We start from the raw sequence: 20,838 nt of genomic DNA on the forward strand, positions 1-20,838 counted from the left end.
TATCAAAACAAAACCACTTACCTCATATCCAGGATGCAAAAAAGAACGAGGAAGATGCTGGGGTCATACAATCCCTTTCAAAGGCATTTCCCTAATAACGGAAACACTTCCCACTAAGCCCCCATCTCTTTAAGGTTCCACCATGTCTCAATAACACCTCCTAGGAACAAAGCTTTAACACCTGGGCCTTTGAGGGACATTTAAGATCCAAATTAACAGCAGCTGTCCAGTAGAAAACTGATAGTTGTAATGTGTTCAAGTATTATTTTAGATATTTTTTATGTTCCCTCACTTCTATGATTATCAAGATTTAATTTTAATAAGTATATATTACTTTCTATTTATAGGTGAGCAAGGCAGAGGGTATCCTCCTTCTAGTAAAGACAGCACTGAAAAATGGAGAAACAGCAGAACAATTGCAAAAGATGATGACTGAGTTCTACAGATTAATACCTCACAGACATCCAGTCACTGAAGAAGTTAACCTGAGACTACTAACTAAGAAGGAGGATCTCTGTCAGGTAAACCTCTGAAATAAACTATTTAAAATATGTTGGGGAAAAAAATAAAATAAAATGTGCTAGGGGAACTTCTTTAAAAATATGATGATTAAGCCGGGCGTGGTGGCTCACGCCTGTAATCCCAATGGCTGGGAAGCCGGAGGCAGGAGGATCCTGAATTCAAAGCCATCCTCAGCAGTTTAGGGAAGCACTAAGCAACTCAGTGGTAGAAATTTGTCAGCTCCATTATGATCTTCTGGGACTACTATTAAGTGGTCCATCATTGAATGAAACATCATTATGTACATGACTACACAGCACCTGCATTTGGAACACAAAGTGAATTTTTAAAGCAGCATTGGACTTGAAGTCTAATGATCTGAGATTCCCTTTAATGACTGTCACCTTCTTGCTCTGGGATCTTTTGCTTTTCTGGTGGTACTGGGGATTGAACCTTGCGGCACTCTACCTCTGAGCTACACCCCCATCCCTTTTATTTTTATTTTAAGAGAAGGCCTTGCTAAATTTCCCAGGATGGTCTTAAACTCATGATCCTCCTACCTAAGCATCCTAAACTGGGATTGCAGGTATGCACCACCACACCCAGCTTCCCTTTGAGATCTCTAATAACTGATTTAACTTCTCAGAGCCTCACTTTCCTTATCTATACAATGAGGACAACTACCTCAGTGCTGTAATGAGGATTAAATTAATAATGTATCTACAAACAACTTATTAACAATGATGTTATATTAATGTATATTTACATTTTATTATCAGTAAGGCAATTTTATTAATTTTCATTTTATTTTATTTATTTTTGAGATGGGGTCTTTCTGTGTTGCTCAGGCTTACCTTGAACTCCTTCTGGGCTCAAGTGATCTTTCTTCTTCAGCATTCCTAGTAGCTGGGACTATAGATGTGCACCACCATAACTGACTTTTATTAACTGTAATACACTACTAACAGCGAATATTAATGAAAAGCTTTGGGGAGAAAATTGATTTTCCCCAATCTTTTTGACAAAGTGTTGATGTAATATAAATATTAGCTATGATATCTGGTGATTCTTATATCTGTGTGTCATTTCTGCCTATAGCTAATAAGAGACATGGTTAATGTCTGTGAAACTCATTTGTCCAAACCAAACCCACCTTGTCTTGCCAAATACCGAGCTCTGAGATGCAAGATTGAATATATTGAACCAAATACTGAAGAATTTTCCTGGGTTAGAAAAGAGATATTACAGAATAATCACAGGTAAGCATGAAGGACTATCTTTGGATTTTTATGTATGTATGTGTGGTCCTGGGAATCCAATCCAGAGCCTGCTCATGGCAGGCATGTGCTGCATCATTGAGCTACACATCCAGTCTGTATTTTGCTATTTGGGGATCTTTTTATGATGTAATACTCTTTGAGAGTCTGTTAATGAGCTGATCAGGATAACTACCTAGAGGATTTACTCCTCAGTAACAAAATAGCTTTGGTGTGATTATAGATTACTTTCTTCTGTATTTATTTATGTTTTTTACATAAATATTTATTTAATTCACCAAAAAACTTCTGGTTTCTTTCTTTGTTTTTCTTTCTTTCTTTCTTCTCTTTTTAAATATGAGTACAGATTCACAGGAAGTTGTGAAAATAATATAGAGACTTCTGAGTCCCTCACCCAGTTCTCCCTATTGGTTGCATCTTATATAATTATAGTATAATGTCAAAACCAGGAAATTAATATTGGTACAATATGTATAAATAAATACTTATAATTTTTAAAAAATTATTTATTCTAATTTGTTATACATAATGGCAGAATGCAATTCATTTCATATTACACATACAGAGCACAACTTTTCAAGTCACTGATTGTACACAAAGTATTTTCACACCATTCATGTCTTCATACATGTACTTAGGGTAATGATGTCTAACTCATTCCACCATCATTCCTACCCACTTGGTCCCTCCTTTTCCCTCCCTCCCCTTTGCCCTATCTAAAGTTCCTCCCATTCCTCCCATGCTTTCCCCCATTGTCATTATGATTCAGCATCCTCATATCAAAGAAAACATTCAGCCTTTGGTTTTTTGGGATTGGCTTACTTCACTTAGCATTGTATTCTCCAGCTCCATCCATTTACCTGCAAATGCCATGATTTTATTCTCTTTTAATGCTGAGTAATGTTCCATTGTGTGTGTGTGTGTGTGTGTGTATCAAAGTTTCCCTATCCATTCATCTACTGAAGGGCGTCTAGGTTGGTTCCACAGTTTAGCTATTGTGAATTGTGTTGATTTTTCTGTATTTATAATAGGGCCTAGGAGAGTATCCCATGCTTGTAAATGCTTCCTACTATTCCACTCTGATTTCAATGTTACTTCATCTTCTTGGGGATTAAATTAAAAATTTTAGGGGCTAGGGATATAGCTCAGTGATAAGCACCTGTCTAGCATGTGTGAAGCCCTGAGTTCAGTCCCCAGCACCACAAAAAATAAAATAAAATAAACACACATATAAAGGTGTTTAAGTCTGTTCTTTGAAAAGGATTAACAGAAAAAATCCACTTAAATTGAGATTCAAACATATAGGAATATGGCTATGCCAGCTTCTAACATGGCCATTACAGTTGAAAACCTAGTAAACATCAAGAATCATAGAATTCCTAAATATTACTTCCATTTACATCCTCCTGACTGTGCATGCCCATAGTCTCAAGCTGATGTGCATTCTATAATAACAATAAACATGATGGGTCAGCTGCTCAGATAAGCCTTCAGTGAATGTTGCAACCTCTGAGAATTCTATTGGTTGAGAATATGGGCCCAGCGTCATGGTCCAGAAACTCATTTAGTTGATTGTTCTAGAGGAAGGGACTGACTCTTCTTGACCTGGTCCTTCTTTCCCCTTGCAGCATTTATGATATCTCAGATCTCATAATCATAAGCCAGTTTTACCCTCTATCAGCCATGCACACCCCTTGGATCCAATGGTGGTGTGATGTAGCTATATGTATCAGCTTACAAGAACCACTGTCAAATTAAAAATTTGAAATTTTTGAATTGTTTGTTATTGTTGTTAATCCATTAGTAGTTTAAAATTGACCATGGTGAGAGGATTTGCACCATGGAAATCAGCAAATGCTACAAATTGGGATTCCACAGGGATTTTGTTGTAATTGTTTTGAGAGCTAATTTTCTACCACCCCATAGAACTGGTCCTGGCCACTCCTCCATTGTGGACTTCTTCATATTGATTTTCTCTAGTAATTTCCTTTGCTAAAAGATTAGAAACCACGTAAAACTATGAAGAAAGTTAAAAATCACCAAAAACCTCATCATCCAGAGATAATTCAGGGATAATATAACTATCAACATTTTGGTATAGAACATTTTGTAGATTGAATTATTTTTTCTTCTTTTCACCTAGTGGTGCTGGTAAGTCAACTCTCTGATATTAATGTCCTGATTGATAACATTTGCTGAGTTCTGTGGTATACATAGCCAATGTCCAGGTAACAATGTCAATGAACATGAGGATGGGACAAAGTGTACAATAAAGTCTTGTACCCTTCCATAGCCCACACCACAATTCCCCATCAGTACCCCCCAGTCTCTTTCTGTGCCTCCCCATCTTAGTTGCCTACTGTGTTAGTCAGCTTTTCATCACAGTTTATTTTGAGCTCACAGTTTCAGAGGTTTCAGTCCATGGTTGCCAACTCCATTGCTTTGGGTCCAAGATAAGGCAGAGCATTATGACAGAAAAGCATAGCAGAAGAAAGCAGCTCAGAAAATGACAAGGAAGCAGAAACAGAGAGAACATGCAAGGCACCAAGGAAATATATACTTCAAAGGCATGCCCCCAGTGACATTCTTCCTCTGTCATGCCCTGTCTGCCTACTTTATCACCCAGTTAGTCCAGCAAATTATTAATCCATTAAATGAATTAATTCACTGATTAGTTTACAACTCTTATTATCTAATCATTATACCTCTCAACATTCCTATATTGACTCAGGATGTTTGGTGGACACCTCATATCCAAACCATAACACACACCAGGATCCATTGCAGACTCACCTTGTCCCTCATTTCCATATCATCACATTCTCTCCATTCTGTCTCCAAAGTATCTTTTATCCATTAGCTTGTTTTCATTTACTCTGTACCATCTTTGGTCTAGATCACATTATACTATCCACTCTGTTGCCACACCCTTCCAGATGTTATTTTCCACTTTTTTTTTTTTGTACCAGGGATTGAACCCAGGGGCACTTAATCACTGAGCCAACATCCCCAGCCCTTTATTTTATTTTATTTTTTATTTTGAGACAGAGTCTTGCTAAATTGCTTAGGGCCTCACTAAATTGCTGAGGCTTACTTTGAACTTGCAATCCTCCTGCCTCAGCCTCCCACATCTCTAATATTACAGGTGTGCAGCACCACACCTGTCTTCTATTCTTTTCCACTCTTAACCCATCCACCCATTTTCCTATAACAACCCAGTTAGATCTTAAAATACACATTGTATTATGCCATATTCCAATAAATGTCATCTCCAATGGGTAACTTTTCTAATTATTCTTTCTCTAAATCTGGTTGCTTTCTTTAGTCTCTTGTTAAATAAGGTATTTGGTAACACTTAATCTTTGTCTCTCTAATTAAAATGTAAACTCTATGAAGCCAGAGACCATATTATCTTATTTTCAATACCTGGAAGAATATTATACTTTCTTTTAGGCATTGGAAATAATATTCATCACAGATTATGCTTATTAAATGAGTGAATGTTTTCATAGAAAACAGATTACATGGGTTCATTCATTCATGTATTCATGTACATATACACCTATGTATATGTATATGAATGAAACTATATGTACTGTATATTGTATAATTGACAAAATTTGGGATCATACTGTCATAAAGTTTTGTGATCTACTTTATTATAGGGACATTTTTCTAGCTGCTACACGTCCTTGTTGCTGGTAGTTTTGGGAACTTTCCCAGGACCCAGTCATTTCTTTTTCTGGCTAGAATCTGACATGGCTCAATAAACCCTTTTATTTTGGAAGAAAAATATGTATTTTACTGTAAACTTTGTAAGATATTGTTGTCTATTTTCTAAGAATGTGATTTTATAATGGCTGCATAGTATTTCCAAAATATGTTGTGTTGTGATTCATTAAATCAGTTCCCTGACAATGGATATTTGAGTTGTTTCAGGATTTCTTCAGTTAATAATGATTTTTTTTGTGTTTTGCTTTTTTTTTTTACAATTGTGTAATCTCAAGGTTTTTCTTTTAATTCTTACAGTAAAAGTTCAGTAGATATCTTGCAGATATTTAGAGTTGGCAGAGTGAATGAAGCTACAGAATTTTTGAGCAAACTTGGCAACGTGAGGTCCTTGTTGCATGGATCTCCTGTACAAAACATTGTAGGAATCTTGTCCAGGTAAGGGTATACCATCTTCATTTTACGAAAATTTCAGACTGACAAATGTGAAGTGTTTTACTTCCTTTCCTACTTTTTTCTAGCTATATGGGTCTTTGATTCCCAGCACCAACAAAATAAATAAACTATGTGGATCTTTAAAGTTAAAAGCATGGCCAGGTGCAGTGGTACACTCCTGTAATCCTAGTGGCTTGGAGGCAGAGGCAGGAAGATCACAAGTTCAAAGCCAGTCTCAGCAAGTTAGTGAGATGCTAAGCAATTCTGAGACCCTGTCTCTAATAAAATACAAAATAGGACCAGGGATGTGGCTCAGTGGTCAAGTGCCCCTGAGTTCAATCCCTGGTACCCAAATAAGTAAATAAATAAATAAATAAAATTCATTGAATCAGTTTCTTGACAATGGACATTTGAGTTATTTCAGGATTTCTTCAGTTAATAATGATTTTTTTGTTTTGTTTTGCTTTGTTTTAAAATACAATTTTGTAATCTCAAGGTTTTTCTTTTAATTCTTACAGTAAAAGTTCAGTAGATATCTTGCAGATATTTAGAGTTGGCAGAGTAAATAAATAAATAAAGTTAAAAACAGCAAACTTACTATATTCTAGAGAAAATTAAACACTTAATAATTAAGTATGTAATTTAAATTATGTATTTAAAAATGTGTTAGAAAGGTATGTGTTGCTCCCTCAAGATCATCTCATATGAATAAAAATAATTCTATATCCCCTAACTTTTCCATGTGTATCAAGTCTCAGTATAGCCCAATACTTAAAAAAAGAAGAAGGTCTAGAAATTAGAGTGCTGAGATAGTGTGAATTACTGATCCAAAGCATAACTCTAATTTTCTATTTTCTTTGAATAACCACTTAGTATTAGGGCTGAAACTGAAGTTATAGGGGCAAGGAGAATTATGAGTACATTTAGATCTTTTAATTAAGTATTTAAGAAGAAACTTAAGGACTACGGATGTAACTCAGAGATAGAGTACTTGCCTAGCATATACAAGGCCCCCCCCCCAAAAAAAAAAAACTAAATAAAAAAATGGAAGAATTTTTTTTAAAAAAATAATCTTTGTACATCTAGTAATATATGACAGCAAATTCCACCATTATGTACAGTTATAATGTGCCAGTTAAAAATATGGGAAAAAATCATCTCTGAAATGGCCTTTCTATACAGGACCCAAAACCAAAAGCCATTTTATAAAATTAATTCAATTTCCTAGTATAAAGTTCAATAGATGTATATATAATGAAAGACAGAAGTCTTCCTTTACCTTCCTTTGTAGAGATTACTATGGTTTAACTTTCATTACAGAAGAAAGAGGCAGTTGGCACTTTACACTGGAGCCTCACCTGGAGGAAGCAGGAGCTGTAGCTAGCAGCCCAGCACTGATCAAGATAGTGATGAGAAACCAGCCATAGCTTGTGACAGTTTAATGGCATGGGGAACTCCTCTGGGGAATTACAGTCACCCCTTTTTATCCTCAGGAAATTACTTCTAGGACCCTTTTAGATACCAAAATCTTAGGATGCTAAAGGTCCTGTATAAAATGACATATTTGTGTAGCACCTATGTAACTCCTCCTATATCCTTTAAATCATTTCCAGATGACATGTCAAACATAATATAAGTGTTATGTTTTAAAAATATTTTTTAGTTGTAGATGGACTTATGTGGTGCTGAGGATTGAACCCAGTGCTTCACACCTGCAAGGCAAGCACTCTACTGCTGAGCTTCAGCCAGAGCCCTATAAATGTTATATTAATTGTTGTACTGGCCAGGCACAGTGGTACATGTCTATAATCCCAGCAACTCGGGAGGCTAAGGCAGGAGAATCATGAGTTCAAAGCTAGCCTCAGCAAAAGTGAGGCACTAAGCAACTTAGTGAGACCCTGTCTCTAAATAAAATACAAAATAGGTCTGGGAATATGGTTTAATGGTCGAGTTCCCCCAAGTTCAATCCCCAGTACCAATAAATAAATAAATAAATGGTCATTGTACTATATTGTTTAAGGAATAATGACAAGAAGAAAAGCCTGCTCATGTTCAGTCAAATTAAATTATATATTTTTCAGAATATTTTCAATCTGTGGCTGATTGATCTGTCGATATGAAAAGCAAACTATACTTTTCCATTTTTAAAAAATGCATGTCATGTTTTTTAATTAGCACCTATCTCTGCTGAATTGATGAAGCTATAATAAAATATTTTTTTTCTAGTAAGTCATTATAATGAGCTTTCCTTTTCAGAGGGTTACTTTTACCCAAAGTAGTTGAAGATCATGGCGTGCAAAGAACAGACATTGGAAATCTTGGCAGTGGGATTTATTTCAGTGATTCTCTCAGGTTAGTATGTTCTATCCTGAATCGTGTAACTCACTCTCATCCCCCAGGAATCTTTTCACCCACAAAACCAAGCATTGAAAACAATCAGTTTTTTCAGTGTAATGTAGAAGCAGGGTTTTTATGATAAATGTTTGAGGAAATTATATCTGAAATAATCTTAGATATTTTTACTCTCCAAAGAGCTTTTACATATATTTTCTCACTGAATCCTCACAATAGTGCCTTGGAATAACTCCTCTTATTATCCTGAAACAGATGAGGACACATAGGAGATCTTGCCACAGGACATGCAGCTAAAATAGGATGCAGGCAGGACACTGTTAGGTCGATGGTGACTTGGTGGTGACTTGGTGGTGACTTAGTGGCGACTTAGAACAAAGCAGCCCGCGCAGGAAAGGAACATCAATCAGGTGCCAGCGGAAATGCCTGTCAATCAGCCAGATCTCCTGACTAACGCCTGTCAATCAGCATGACCCCCTGGCCAATCCTGGAGTTCAGCCAACTCCCCTGACCAACTCCAACGGGACAAGGGACCCTAAAAACACCTTTTCCTGTCCCAAGCCCTTCCCTTCCTGCCATGAGCCCCATGAAAGTCCAGTCTGGTCGAGCTTCCACTTGGTTTCTCCTCAGACCCTTCTCCTGTCCATTCTGTGGGTCTGATCGAGTTCTGCCCAGGAGTGATATCTCAATGAAGCCTCGTTCAGAGGCCCTTTTAAATCTGCCTCCTTTGGTCGCTGCCCGCCTCGCCTGATCTGACAGACACTTCCTTTCTAGTCTCTTTCCCTAGAGCAGGCAATCTTTACATCTGCAGCTCCTGACCTCCTCTCATTCTTAAGCTGAGCAATCACTATATGGAGCTTCTCAATATTATTCTTTAAACATTTATATTATAAATTTGCATATATACAGTATTACAAAGTAATATTTTTTAGATGTTACCATGTTTTTCTGGGCATTTCATTGATTTAACAAAATTGAAGTCCTCAGTGACTTTCAGTAGAATGGCTTCAGTGAGGAAGTCTAAATAAAGAAGTCTGTCTAATACTCTTATCCTCCTGCCTTAGACATGTAATGATTTGTGGGTATATGTGTTCTTTCTCCTGTTTAAAAAGAATTATTTTGAATAGAACAAATTTCAGTGGGTAGAGGAATGGTCAGTTGATAGGTGAAAACAGATGGCCATTGGACTCATCTGTCAAGAAGGTGGTGAGAAGGAAGGAGATAGAGAGTGAGAAATCAAAGCTAAGGTCAGGTTTGATGGGCATGTTTGTAAATTACAAGGAAAAGTGCCCACAGAAGTGGAGAAGTTCATAGGAAGAGTGGGGAAAATCGTTTTTTGTTTGTTTGTTTTTTAGTACAAGTCTTAGGAAGTAGAACAGAGAAGAGTCCTCCAACAATACTGACAGTTTGGTCTTGCTCTTTTTTTAAAAAAAAAGTTGTGTCCTGTTCTGTTGGAATGGTTCAACATTGCTGAATCTAAAATCTGAAATGCTCCAAAAAGCAAAGTTTTTTGAGAATCAACATGATGCCACAAATAAAAAATTGTATACCTTATGTCATGTGATGAGTCAAAATGTTAGAGCACTAAAAATACATAAAATCACCTGTAATCCCAGCAGCTTGGGAAGTTGAGGAAGAAGAATCAAAGGTTCGAGGCTAGCCTCAGCAATTTAATAAGACCTTGCCTCAAAGTAAAAAATAACAAGGCTGGGAGTGTAGCTCAGTGGCACAGCACCTGGATTCAATCCCTAGTATCCCCCCAAAATGGTGTGTTCTGAAGTTTTATTGCCCCCAAATACATCGTAGTCTGTATTTTTAATAGTAAGCCTTATTTTATTAATTCCCAAAGAAAGGGAAACAGAATCAATCTCTCTTTTGAAATTTTTATGTCTCATTTATTCAGAGGCATTCTGAGAATACAAGAAGGCATTGGAAGGATACAATGCCTGTCTTTCCCTTTGACCAGTTCTTATTCACTTGGTATTTAATGTTCTTTCTGAGTTTTAGTGTGGATAATTCAATCTAATCTTTCCTAATTAATAAGGTGAAGTTTTTTCTTCTTATTCACCAGTCTGGCATTTACTATAGTAGAATGTGTGTATTTTGTGGCTAACAAAGATTTGGAGGAACAATAAAATTCATTCTCTCACTTGGAACAAAGTACTTTGAGCACTACATGGCACAACTAAGGAATCTTTGAAGAGATAGCAGTAAAATTTGGAGTAGTCTATCAGGAAAGTTTTTTTCAACAACACAGGTTGAATATTGCTTATTGGAGATGCTTGGGACCAGAAGTGTTTTTTTCTTAATATATATATTTTTTTTTGGTTTTTGATGGACCTTTATTTTATTTATTTATTTTTATGTGGGGCTGAGGCTCGAATCCAAGTGGGCAAGTGCTCCACCATTGAGCTACAACTCCAGCCCCAGAAGTGTTTTGAATTTTTTTTTCTGATTTGGGGATATGTGCACATTTATAATGAGATGTCTTAGAAATGGTACCCAAGTCTAAACATGGAATACATATGTGTATCTTGTACACATAGCCCAAAGGTAATTCTATGTATTTTTAGTGCTCTAACATTTTGACTCATCACATGACATAAGGTATAGAATTTTCTATTTGTGGCATCATGTTAATTCTCAGAAAGCTTTGATTTTTAGAGCATTTCAGATTTTAGATTCATGTTTTTGGATTAGGGATGCCCAACCTCTATTTTCTGTTTATGCAAAGTGTTGTTGATATTTAGCTCTAAATTATAAATATGTGCTTATTTCCTTTTACATGCAGCACAAGCATAAAATACTCACACCCAGGAGAGATAGATGGCTCCAGACTCCTGGTTATCTGTGATGTAGCCCTTGGAAAATGTATGGACTTATTGAAGAAGGACTTTTCCTTAACAGAAGCACCACCTGGCTATGACAGTGTGCATGGAGTTTCAGACACAGCCTCTATCCCAACAGATTTTAAGGTATTTTTATTCAAGAAACAGGCAGGGTTGGAGGTATAGCTCACTTGTATAGTACTGGTCTAATGTGTGAGGCCCTGGGTTCAATCCCCAGCCCAGCAAAAAATAAACACAAAGCCCCAAAACAATCAAAGAAAAGCTTGAGTGCCAATATATAGCCTTATTACCTTTGCTCCTATTTTTATTAAATATGCTTTCATTTAAATAATTATTGTTTACTACCTGGATTCCATATTTTCTAATTAGTAAATGTGAAATTCTACTTTTATGAGAACATCTGCCTATCAATTGCTTTTGTTTTTATCACCCATTAATTTCTTTTTACTCTAGGATGATGAATTTGTTATATATAAAACCAATCAGGTTAGAATGAAATATATTGTTAAATTTTGCATGCCTGGAGATCAAATAAAGGACTTTCATCCTTGTCAAAATACTGAATTAGAGGATTACAGACCCAAATTTTTAAATTTTTCAAAGGTTGAAGGTAAGACAATTTTCTTGAATACTGTTTTATGTGATAATATTTATAGAACTAAAACATTATGATGATGATGATGATGATGATTATTATTATTATTATTATTGGGATTGAACCCAGCGGTGCTTAACCACTGAACCACATCCCCAGACCTTTTTATTTTTTATTTTGAGACAGGGTCTCACTAAGTTGCTTAGAACCTCACTAAGTTGCCAAGGCTACCTACATACTTGACTTTATATCCTCTTGTCCCAACCCCCCGAGTTGTTGGGATACAGGCTTGCACCACCACACCCAGATTGATTGATTGATTGATTGATTGATTTTTGAGGCACTAGTGATTGAACCCAGTGATGTTCTATCTCTGAACTACATATCTAGTCCTTTTTATTTTTTATTTTGAGACAGGGTCTCACTAAGTTGCCAAGGTTGGCCCCGAACTTGGGGATCTTCCTGACTCAGCCTTCCTAGTCTCTGGAGTTATAGGCATACACCACTGAGCCTGGCAGGATGTGAGCTTTTTTCAATATGCTGTAGTAGGAGTTTGATTTAGCCTTCCTTGGGTTGAAAATAGTTTCATATTGCTCCAAAAATGCTTTTATGGAACAGTTAATAATATTGCCTGACCAATTCACCATGACAACCAGGGAATGCAGATATCAAGATTCGTGTTTCAGCTGTGTTTATTGAGATGTTTAAAGACTTCTGGGTACATGTATGCTGATATATAAATCTTTCAAATAATAGCATAATTCTAGATTTTCAGTATGATGCCTCAAACACTCTAGTTTAGAAAGGGAAAGTGGGGGCAGGGTGGGTATTAACAACACTTGCCTTTCACATGTGAGGCCCTGGGTTTGATTCTGCAACAGTACAAAATAAATAAATAAAGTTTAAAAAATAAAATAAAAAGTCAGAAGTATCTTTGAGAATGTTCCCCCCATTTTTCTTTTCTTGGGCTTACTTACTTTTAGAATTGGCTGTTGAAAATCATAAAATGCTATTTGTCCATTTTTCCTAAACTATAATGTCTGAATGGATGGAGTAAAGAATAAAGATCAGGGTAACAAAAATAAACAGTGTGGGCTGGTGTTGTGGCTCAGTGGTAGAGCATTTGCCTAGCATGTGTGAGGCACTGGGTTTGATTCTCAGCATCGCATATAAATAAATTAAATAATAAAATAAAGGTCCATCAACAACTAAAAAAAATTTGTTTTAAATAAACTGTGCAAGGATGGTCTTAAGAGCTAGCATTGGCCAGCTGTGGTGGCACACACCTGTAATCCCAGCAACTTGGGAGGCTGAGGAAGAAAGATTGCAAGTTCAAAGCTAGCCTCAGCAATTTAGCAAGACCCTGTATCAAAATAAAATAGAAAAAGGACTGACGATGAGGTTCAAATGTAGATCCCCAGTACTGAAAAAAAAAAAAGGCCAACATTTACATTTTTAATATATAGATTACCAGTTACCAGACACCAAACCGTCCAGCAATGTCAAGGCCGGCCTTCAGGATATCTCTGGGAATTTGATTCCTCTTGAGGATGTTCACATCAAGGGGAGAATAATGGACTTTGTAGCCCAGGTATGTTATCTGTGGTTTTGTGATAGCTAAATGGATACAAATCATAAATGAGTATTTGACTGCAATTGTATGAACTAAACAAAATATGCCTATTATATTGCTTGTTTAGGGAATAATGACAGGGAAAAAATAGTCCATAAGTGTATAGATAATTTTTTCCAAATATTTTTGATCCACATTTGGTTAAATCATGGATATAGAAACCATGATACAGAGGGCCAATTACATATCATTTCTAACACTGAATATATTTTCTATTTAAGATATTTTCAGGGGCTGGGGTTATGGATCAGTGGTAGAGTGCTTGCCTGGCATGTGTGAGGTTTGATCCTCAGTACCACATATAAATAAATCAAATAAAGTATTGTCACCATCTAAAAGATTTTTTTAAAAAAGATATTTTTAGGGCTGAGGTTGTAGCTCAGTGGTAGAGCGCTTGCCTTGCACACTTGAGGCCCTGGATTCAATCTTCAGCACCACATTAAAAAATAAATAAATAAAAATAAAGATATTGTGTTCATCTACAACTAAATATATATATATATATATATATATATATATATATATATATATGATATTTTCAGTTTACCTTGGGTCTTTTGGTCCCATTTTTTTAAATATTTTTTTTAGTTATATATGGACACAATATCTTTGTTTATTTTTATGTGATGCAGAGGATCAAATCCAGTGCCTCACAAGTATGAGGCAAGTGCCCTGCCACTGAGCCACAACCCTAGCCCTCATGGTCCCATCTTAAGACCAGGAACATGTGTATTCTATAAGTTTCTAGCCCTTGTGACACTTAGAAGGCATCATAATCTACAACATGAAAGGGACTTTTTCCCCAGCCATCTTAATAAGAAATATATTGCCTCTGCTAAGTAAGTATTTCTGTGACTTCAGATGATTTCTACTACAGTCAGGTATATAAGAACTAATTAAATATGTGCATTTTTATCATGAGGCATGGTAATGGTAGAACTCACTAACTCTGGAAACCAGGGTTGTGATTTGAAGGACAAGATCAAAATTCAAGAAATCTAAAATGAATATGTATAATTATTTTCATCATTTGTTGTTCCTGCAAATATTGTTCCATGTAGTTTAATCAAATATACTGATTTTTTCTTTTTCTTCAGGTCATTGTTTTTCAGACATACACAAATCAAAGTCATGTGCCCATTGAAGCAAAATATGTCTTTCCTCTGGATGATAAGGCAGCTGTATGTGGCTTTGAAGCATTTATCAATGGGAAGCACATAGTGGGCGAGGTAAGAGAAGAAAATGCATTGGGACTACTCTTTGATTTCAAAGTCAGTTACCCAGATCTGCACTGGATCCCTGTGGCTGTAAGGTTGAGCCTTTTCAAAAACCAGAAATATTCTTTGAAAAACTAACTCACTCATACGATTAGCCTCCATTTGAATATCCCTCCCTGATGAACTGACTTCTACCTGTCCAGACTTAATAACCATAGTCTTGCAAATTCTTTGCTCATGCAATTTTTCAAGTCATATCTGAAAATGACAAAGCCCTCATATGTTTTCACAAAAACTAGTCCTCTGTGCCCTGCTAGGAAAGTCAAGCTAAAGTGAAGGCTGTTGTAACTTTCAAGAAAAAATATACTCACAGAAACAGTTGGGGTTGTAGCCAGGTGTGGTAGCATATGCATGTAATCCCAGTAACTTTAGAAACTAAGGAAGGAGGATTCCAAGTTTGAGGCCAACCTTGTCAACTTAGTGCAAACCTGTCTCAAAATAAAAAATATAAAAGACAGAGGATGTGACTCAGTGTTACAGATTGTTTTGGTTCAGTCCCCAGTACCAAAAAAGAAAGAAAAGAAATTATAGTTAATAGTTGCTGGAGATGTAGTTCAGTGAAAGAGTGCTTACCTATCATATGTGAAGCCCTAGATTCAATCCCTAGCACTTAAAAAAAAAATTAAAAAGAGGGGGAAATAAGAGCTGATTAAATTCTATGTCTATTCTAAGGACAAGCCCAAAGTTGTAATTATAACCCACAATTGTTAAGTTTAATGTAAACTTTCCCAGGTACAGTGGCACATACCACATTGAAAGTTCAAAGCTAGCCTCAGCAACTTAGCCAGGCCGTATGCAACTTAGTGAGACCCTGTCTCAAAAAAAAAAAAAAAAGTGTTATATTTTGTCACATGCTTTTTCTGCATCAATTGAGATGATCATGTGAGGTTTTCTTCATTTTCTTCATTCTATTAACATGGAATACTGCATTGATTTTGAGTTTTCATATGTTGAACCATTCTTATATTCCAGGAACCAATCCTTTTTTTAATATTTATTTTTCAGTTATAGGTGGACACATATCTTTATTTTATTTTTATGTGGTGCTGAGGATCGAACCCAGTGCCTCATGTGTGCTCTACCTCGCTCTACCAGGCAAGCGCTCTACCTCTGAGCCACAATCCCAACCCCTCTGACTTAAAATTTTTAAAAAATATTTATTTTTTAGTTGTAGTTGGACACAATACCTTTATTTTATTTATTTATTTTTATGTGGTGCTGAGGATCAAACCCAGGGCCTCGCATGTAATAGGCGAGCGCTCTACCACTGAGCCACAACCACAGCCCTCTGTCTCAAAATTTAAAAAAATTAATAAAAAGGGCTGGAGATGTGGCTCAGAGGTTAAGCACCCACTGGTTAAGCACTGGATTCAGTCTCTGGTACCAGAAACAATAAACAAACAAACTTTTTCTTTTGTTCAATATAAAGTTCTAAACAAACTTTTATTTTCAACCATTGACTCTGAAACATTTTGGTCCCAACTTAAAAAAGAATTCTCTTTGGTGGCCTTTTCCAGTTTAAATTTTTATCTGACAAGTACATTTCAATGATTGCTTTATGTAAGTTTTCATTCATCTTAGACTCTTATTTTTTGTCTTTGTTCAGATTTTAATACATTAATAATAATTTTCCTTATTAAAGTCTAAAGTCACTCTTCCTATAATGGGTGATTTAAAAATTATCTTTTCCAGATTAAAGAGAAGGAAGAAGCCCAGCGAGAATACCGGGAAGCTGTCAGCCAAGGCCATGGTGCTTACCTGATGGATCAGGATGCTCCGGTATGGCTTGATAGTCAGAATATTTATGGGAAAGGATTTGAAATATGAAATTCATAGTAGAAGCCAAGACAATTGTTGGGAGTAGTGATGTATGCCTGTAATCCTAGCTACTCTGGAGGCTGAGGCAGGAGGGTCACAGGTTGAAGGACGGGCCTAGGAAATTTAGTGAGACCCTGTCTCAAAATAAAATTTTGAAAAGATCTGGAAGGTGTAGCTCAGTAGTAGAGTACTTGCATAACATACCCAAGGCCTTGGGTGGAATCCCCAGTACCACATGCGCGTGTGCACACACACACAGATAATTTGCATTATTCTAGGTTTGTAAGATCCTTTTGTAAGTAAAAGTGGAAAAGTCTGTCAGACCCATTTGACTTATTTAAATAAAGAAGGAAATTATGATATTATTTGACAAACAAGAAAAGGTATTGGGAACTGAGTTTCCCAGAATCCATAGCAAAAAGAAAACATTTGGGTAACTTTATATTCACCTTCTGATATAGGAGTGTAATATATTTACATTTTCCCTAGAACTAAGCTCACCTCATAATTTGTCCAGTTTTCACCAAATCATAACCCAGGGAGGCATTTCTGCCTGAGAAGGTTCAGCTTCTTTGCTTTCTGATCATTAGCTTTAAACAGGTATGTAATATGGAAAGTCTGGAAGAAGGAACAACTATCATACCTTAAATATAAGATGTTTTAAATGTGCCTTTAGCAGGTGCTAGATGCCGATAGTCAATGTCTAACCTGCATCTTCAGGGTTCGTGTTTTAGCAATTTGTGCAGATAAGGCCATAAGCTTCAGATACCACTGCTGAGCATGATACGTTGCCTTAAGATTGTAAAAATTTGGGGCTGGGTCTTTAGCTCAGTGGTAAAGCACATATGTGAGGCACTGGGTTCGATCCTCAGCACCACATAAAAATAAATATACTGTGTGTTCATCTACAACTAAAAATATATATATATTTTTTCAAATTATAAAACTTCAATGTTTGGTAAGGGGAATGGCATATTAAAGATTCGTATGGGTTTTAAGAGTAAATTACTTTTGATATGTAAGATATCCATTTGCAGGACATGAATAAGCAATAAAGAAATAATTACTAAACAACTAATAATGCTGGCCTATAATTTAAGAGACTCCCAGTAATAGTGTGGGTTCTCAATCATAAATGTATGGTCAACATATTTCCTCCTTGATGCTAAGAAATTTGCTGGGGAATGTGAGGTTCAATCCTCAGCACCACATAAAAATAAGTAAATAAAATAAAGATAAAAATATATTTTTAGAAAAAAGGAAGAAGAAGATAAAACATATTACCTATAGGTAGAGTTTGGTCAGAAATGTTGTTAACCTGAACCTTCTGGATTTCATCCTTCTGATCTCCCAAATTGTATTTTGATATCTATAATGGTCTCGTACTATATGATATTAATAATAAAGTTTATTTATTTAAGTATTATATATTTATTATATATTAATAATGTTTATATTATATAAATTCATTTTGTATATGTTAATCTGATAGTTGAGAATTTATATATAAAACATATAGCATATATGCACATGCACATTATATATAATATGTTTAATATAGTAATATATATTATAGTTATATATAATTACTATATTATGTATTACTATATAATAGTCCCAAAGATTTTACACACACACACACACACACAAATACACAAAATGGTGCAAAAGAAATATGTGTTCAGTTGAAACTGTACTTTGGAACTTGAATTTTGTTCTTTCCCAGGTTAGTGCTATGCAGTGCCATACTCTGCCAATTCTTCCACCTTGGAAGCCACAAATTCTGCTTTGTATCTATTGAGAGCTGTTTGAGGAATAGTTTCCTGCCTTTCCTCTAGTTGTAGCAAACCCCTGCTTTGTTTTGGTGTGGGGTCCTGGGCCTAGGAAGGTTTCATCCCCTCCTCCATGGGAGATAGCTTTTGCTTCTGTTTCTTTAAAGCAACAGAGATTCACCTGGTTGCTGGAAGTAAAAAGGAAGATTTCTTTTTCTTATATTGCTTCTGCTCCTTCCCCAGCAGCTTCAGGCTTTTGCTTCAAACAGGGGAAGGATCTAGGAAAGTAGACAGTGTTTCATGCCTGTCCCCAGCAGCAACCAGTCCCTTCTCATACTTGTTTTGCTAAGAGGGTCTTTCCTTGGTCTCTTGGTCTGTCCCAGTCTTTTTAGTGGACCCAGTAGAAGACTGTGGAGAAAAGCTTGTGAAAAAAATACAAGCTCCCCTTGGGGTAGGGGGTCCCAGTCATTCTAAACCCACAAGTAAACTAACCCCCTTTCAGCCTGTAAGAATTCAAATAGTGGGGCTGGGGTTGTGGCTCAGCGGTAGAGCCCTCGCCTCGCACGTGCAGGACCCTGGGTTTGATACTCAGCACCGCATAAAAATAAATAAATAAAAATAAAGGTATTGTATTCAACTACAACTAAAAAATAAATATTAAAAAAAGGAATTCAAATAGTGCCCATGTCCCCTCCATTCATAGAGGGGCTTTTCACTCTTCAGAATTCAGTTTACTCAGTTGATGGTGGGTTCAAGACAATTTATAATTTTGCAGATTATCCGGTGTGTTATAACAGAAATTATGTCATCTTTTATCTACCTTTTATCCTACCTGGAAATGGAACTGCAATCTCACACTATTAAGTGAAAGTCTCTCAAATGAACCCTAGGCGCATGTGGAAGCATACATGTGCATACACACTTACACATGCATGTGCACGCACACACACACACACACACACACTTCTGTTAAAGAATGGCAATATTTACACTTTAATAATTGTCCTTCATTGTTTATTTCTGTTCTACAAATGGATATCCTTGATGCATCCTTGATGTCATAATTTAACTTTTAAGGCTATGTTAATCATTAATACTCTATTTCCTAAATATACTAAATTTTCATACTAGTATAATAGCCTGATTGATCAGAATGGCAATTGGAGATGTTGAGATGATCTCTGTGTAGGTGTCAGAAAAAAATATATCTAACCCCTCTTTTCTGCCGTACGTAGTCATGAATTTATAGTCTTCTACTGCAATGATCATATCCCATTCAAAGAAATCTAAATACTTTTTCTTAAAAATAAAAGAAAATATACTCTAGGGTAAAAGAATTAAGTGAAGTCCAAATTTAGAAAAGCTACTTTAGTTTTGCAGCCACTGGGGAATGGAGCAACATGCCATAGAAGTTGGAGCAACCACAGGTTCTTCAAGGAAGGGGCTTTGTGGAGGCCTCCACAGAGCAGAGCCCACAAGTTCATGATGACTGATGTAGGGTCCATTGTGTGACTCTCCACAGTTCAGCACCAATGGCCTCCTTTCCTCCACCTCCCATGGATGTCAATTTATCTTCACCACGGTGAATGGTTTTGGGTTCTCCTTTAGCACCACTAATAAGTCTTTTAGCTCCTATTACCATTTTCTGGGGAAGAATTTGGCAGATTGTAATTAAAGTCATTTAAGTAATAGGAGGAATTAACTGGCATAGAGTGGATATGCTTTTGAGTAGGCTAAGTCATATGTTTGTATTTTAGGATGTTTTCACCGTAAGTGTTGGAAACTTACCCGCTCAGGCCAAGGTTCTCATCAAAATTACCTACATTACGGAACTTAGTATCCAAGGCTCTGTTGCTGTCTTCTTCATGCCTGCCACTGTGGCACCCTGGCAACAGGACAAGGCTTTAAATGAAAACCTTCAGGTTTGTACATTTAATATTTAAAGGAGCATTTGGCGGGTGGTATTTACACATAGAGAAATAGGGCTGTGGACATAGCTCAGTGGTAAATTGTTTGCCTTACATGTCCAGCTCCAGCACCAGAATAAAAAAGAAAAACTGCAAAGGGAAAGAAAATAATCTAAATATCTAAAATAATCTTTTTGGCATAAACTCAATATCATTGACATTTATGCATTTAGTGCTTATAATGTTTATACAATGAGAAGAATAATGATACAGATATGCTCAATAGACATAATATTTTTATTCTATTTAGTCAATGAAATGTTTGTATTTGTACTGTATTTTCATTTTGAAGAATTTTGATAACCATTATAGAATGCAAATAAGCCAAAAGTAGAAAATTAAAACCATCTTTAATTTCTTTGCCCAGAGATAACTACTAATTAACACTTTGGTAGATATCATTCCAGACGTCTTACTTTATATTTACATATGTAAATAAATATAATGTATATATTTATTTACATATATATATATATGTATATACACACATACATGTATATATAGAATTCAAATTTTCTAGGGCTGGGAATATAGCTCAGTGGTAGAGCACTTGTCTAGCATGTGCAGGCCTTGGGGTTCATTCCCAGTACTGGAAAAAAAAAAGAAAGAAAGAAAGAAAATCTATGTCATCAG

The 20,838-nt window shown here is 36.0% G+C and overlaps 1 protein-coding gene across 1 annotated transcript in view; it reads left to right on the forward strand.

The window, feature by feature from the left end:
* Positions 1-20,838, forward strand: part of Parp4 (poly(ADP-ribose) polymerase family member 4) — a 90,982-nt gene that overhangs the window by 19,751 nt on the left and 50,393 nt on the right. Inside the window, exons 9-18 of the mRNA XM_046447439.2 lie at positions 348-521; positions 1,600-1,760; positions 5,808-5,945; positions 8,199-8,294; positions 11,086-11,269; positions 11,597-11,753; positions 13,205-13,329; positions 14,469-14,600; positions 16,341-16,427; positions 19,996-20,160. Coding sequence (XP_046303395.1) covers positions 348-521; positions 1,600-1,760; positions 5,808-5,945; positions 8,199-8,294; positions 11,086-11,269; positions 11,597-11,753; positions 13,205-13,329; positions 14,469-14,600; positions 16,341-16,427; positions 19,996-20,160 — 1,419 coding nt within the window. The remainder of the gene's footprint in view (positions 1-347; positions 522-1,599; positions 1,761-5,807; positions 5,946-8,198; positions 8,295-11,085; positions 11,270-11,596; positions 11,754-13,204; positions 13,330-14,468; positions 14,601-16,340; positions 16,428-19,995; positions 20,161-20,838) is intronic.

This window comes from Marmota monax, unplaced genomic scaffold, assembly GCF_021218885.2.
Source record: "Marmota monax isolate L192 unplaced genomic scaffold, Marmota_monax_Labrador192_F-V1.1 WCK01_AAM20220418_F8-fsc00043, whole genome shotgun sequence".
In the NCBI taxonomy this organism is placed as follows: domain Eukaryota; kingdom Metazoa; phylum Chordata; class Mammalia; order Rodentia; family Sciuridae; genus Marmota; species Marmota monax.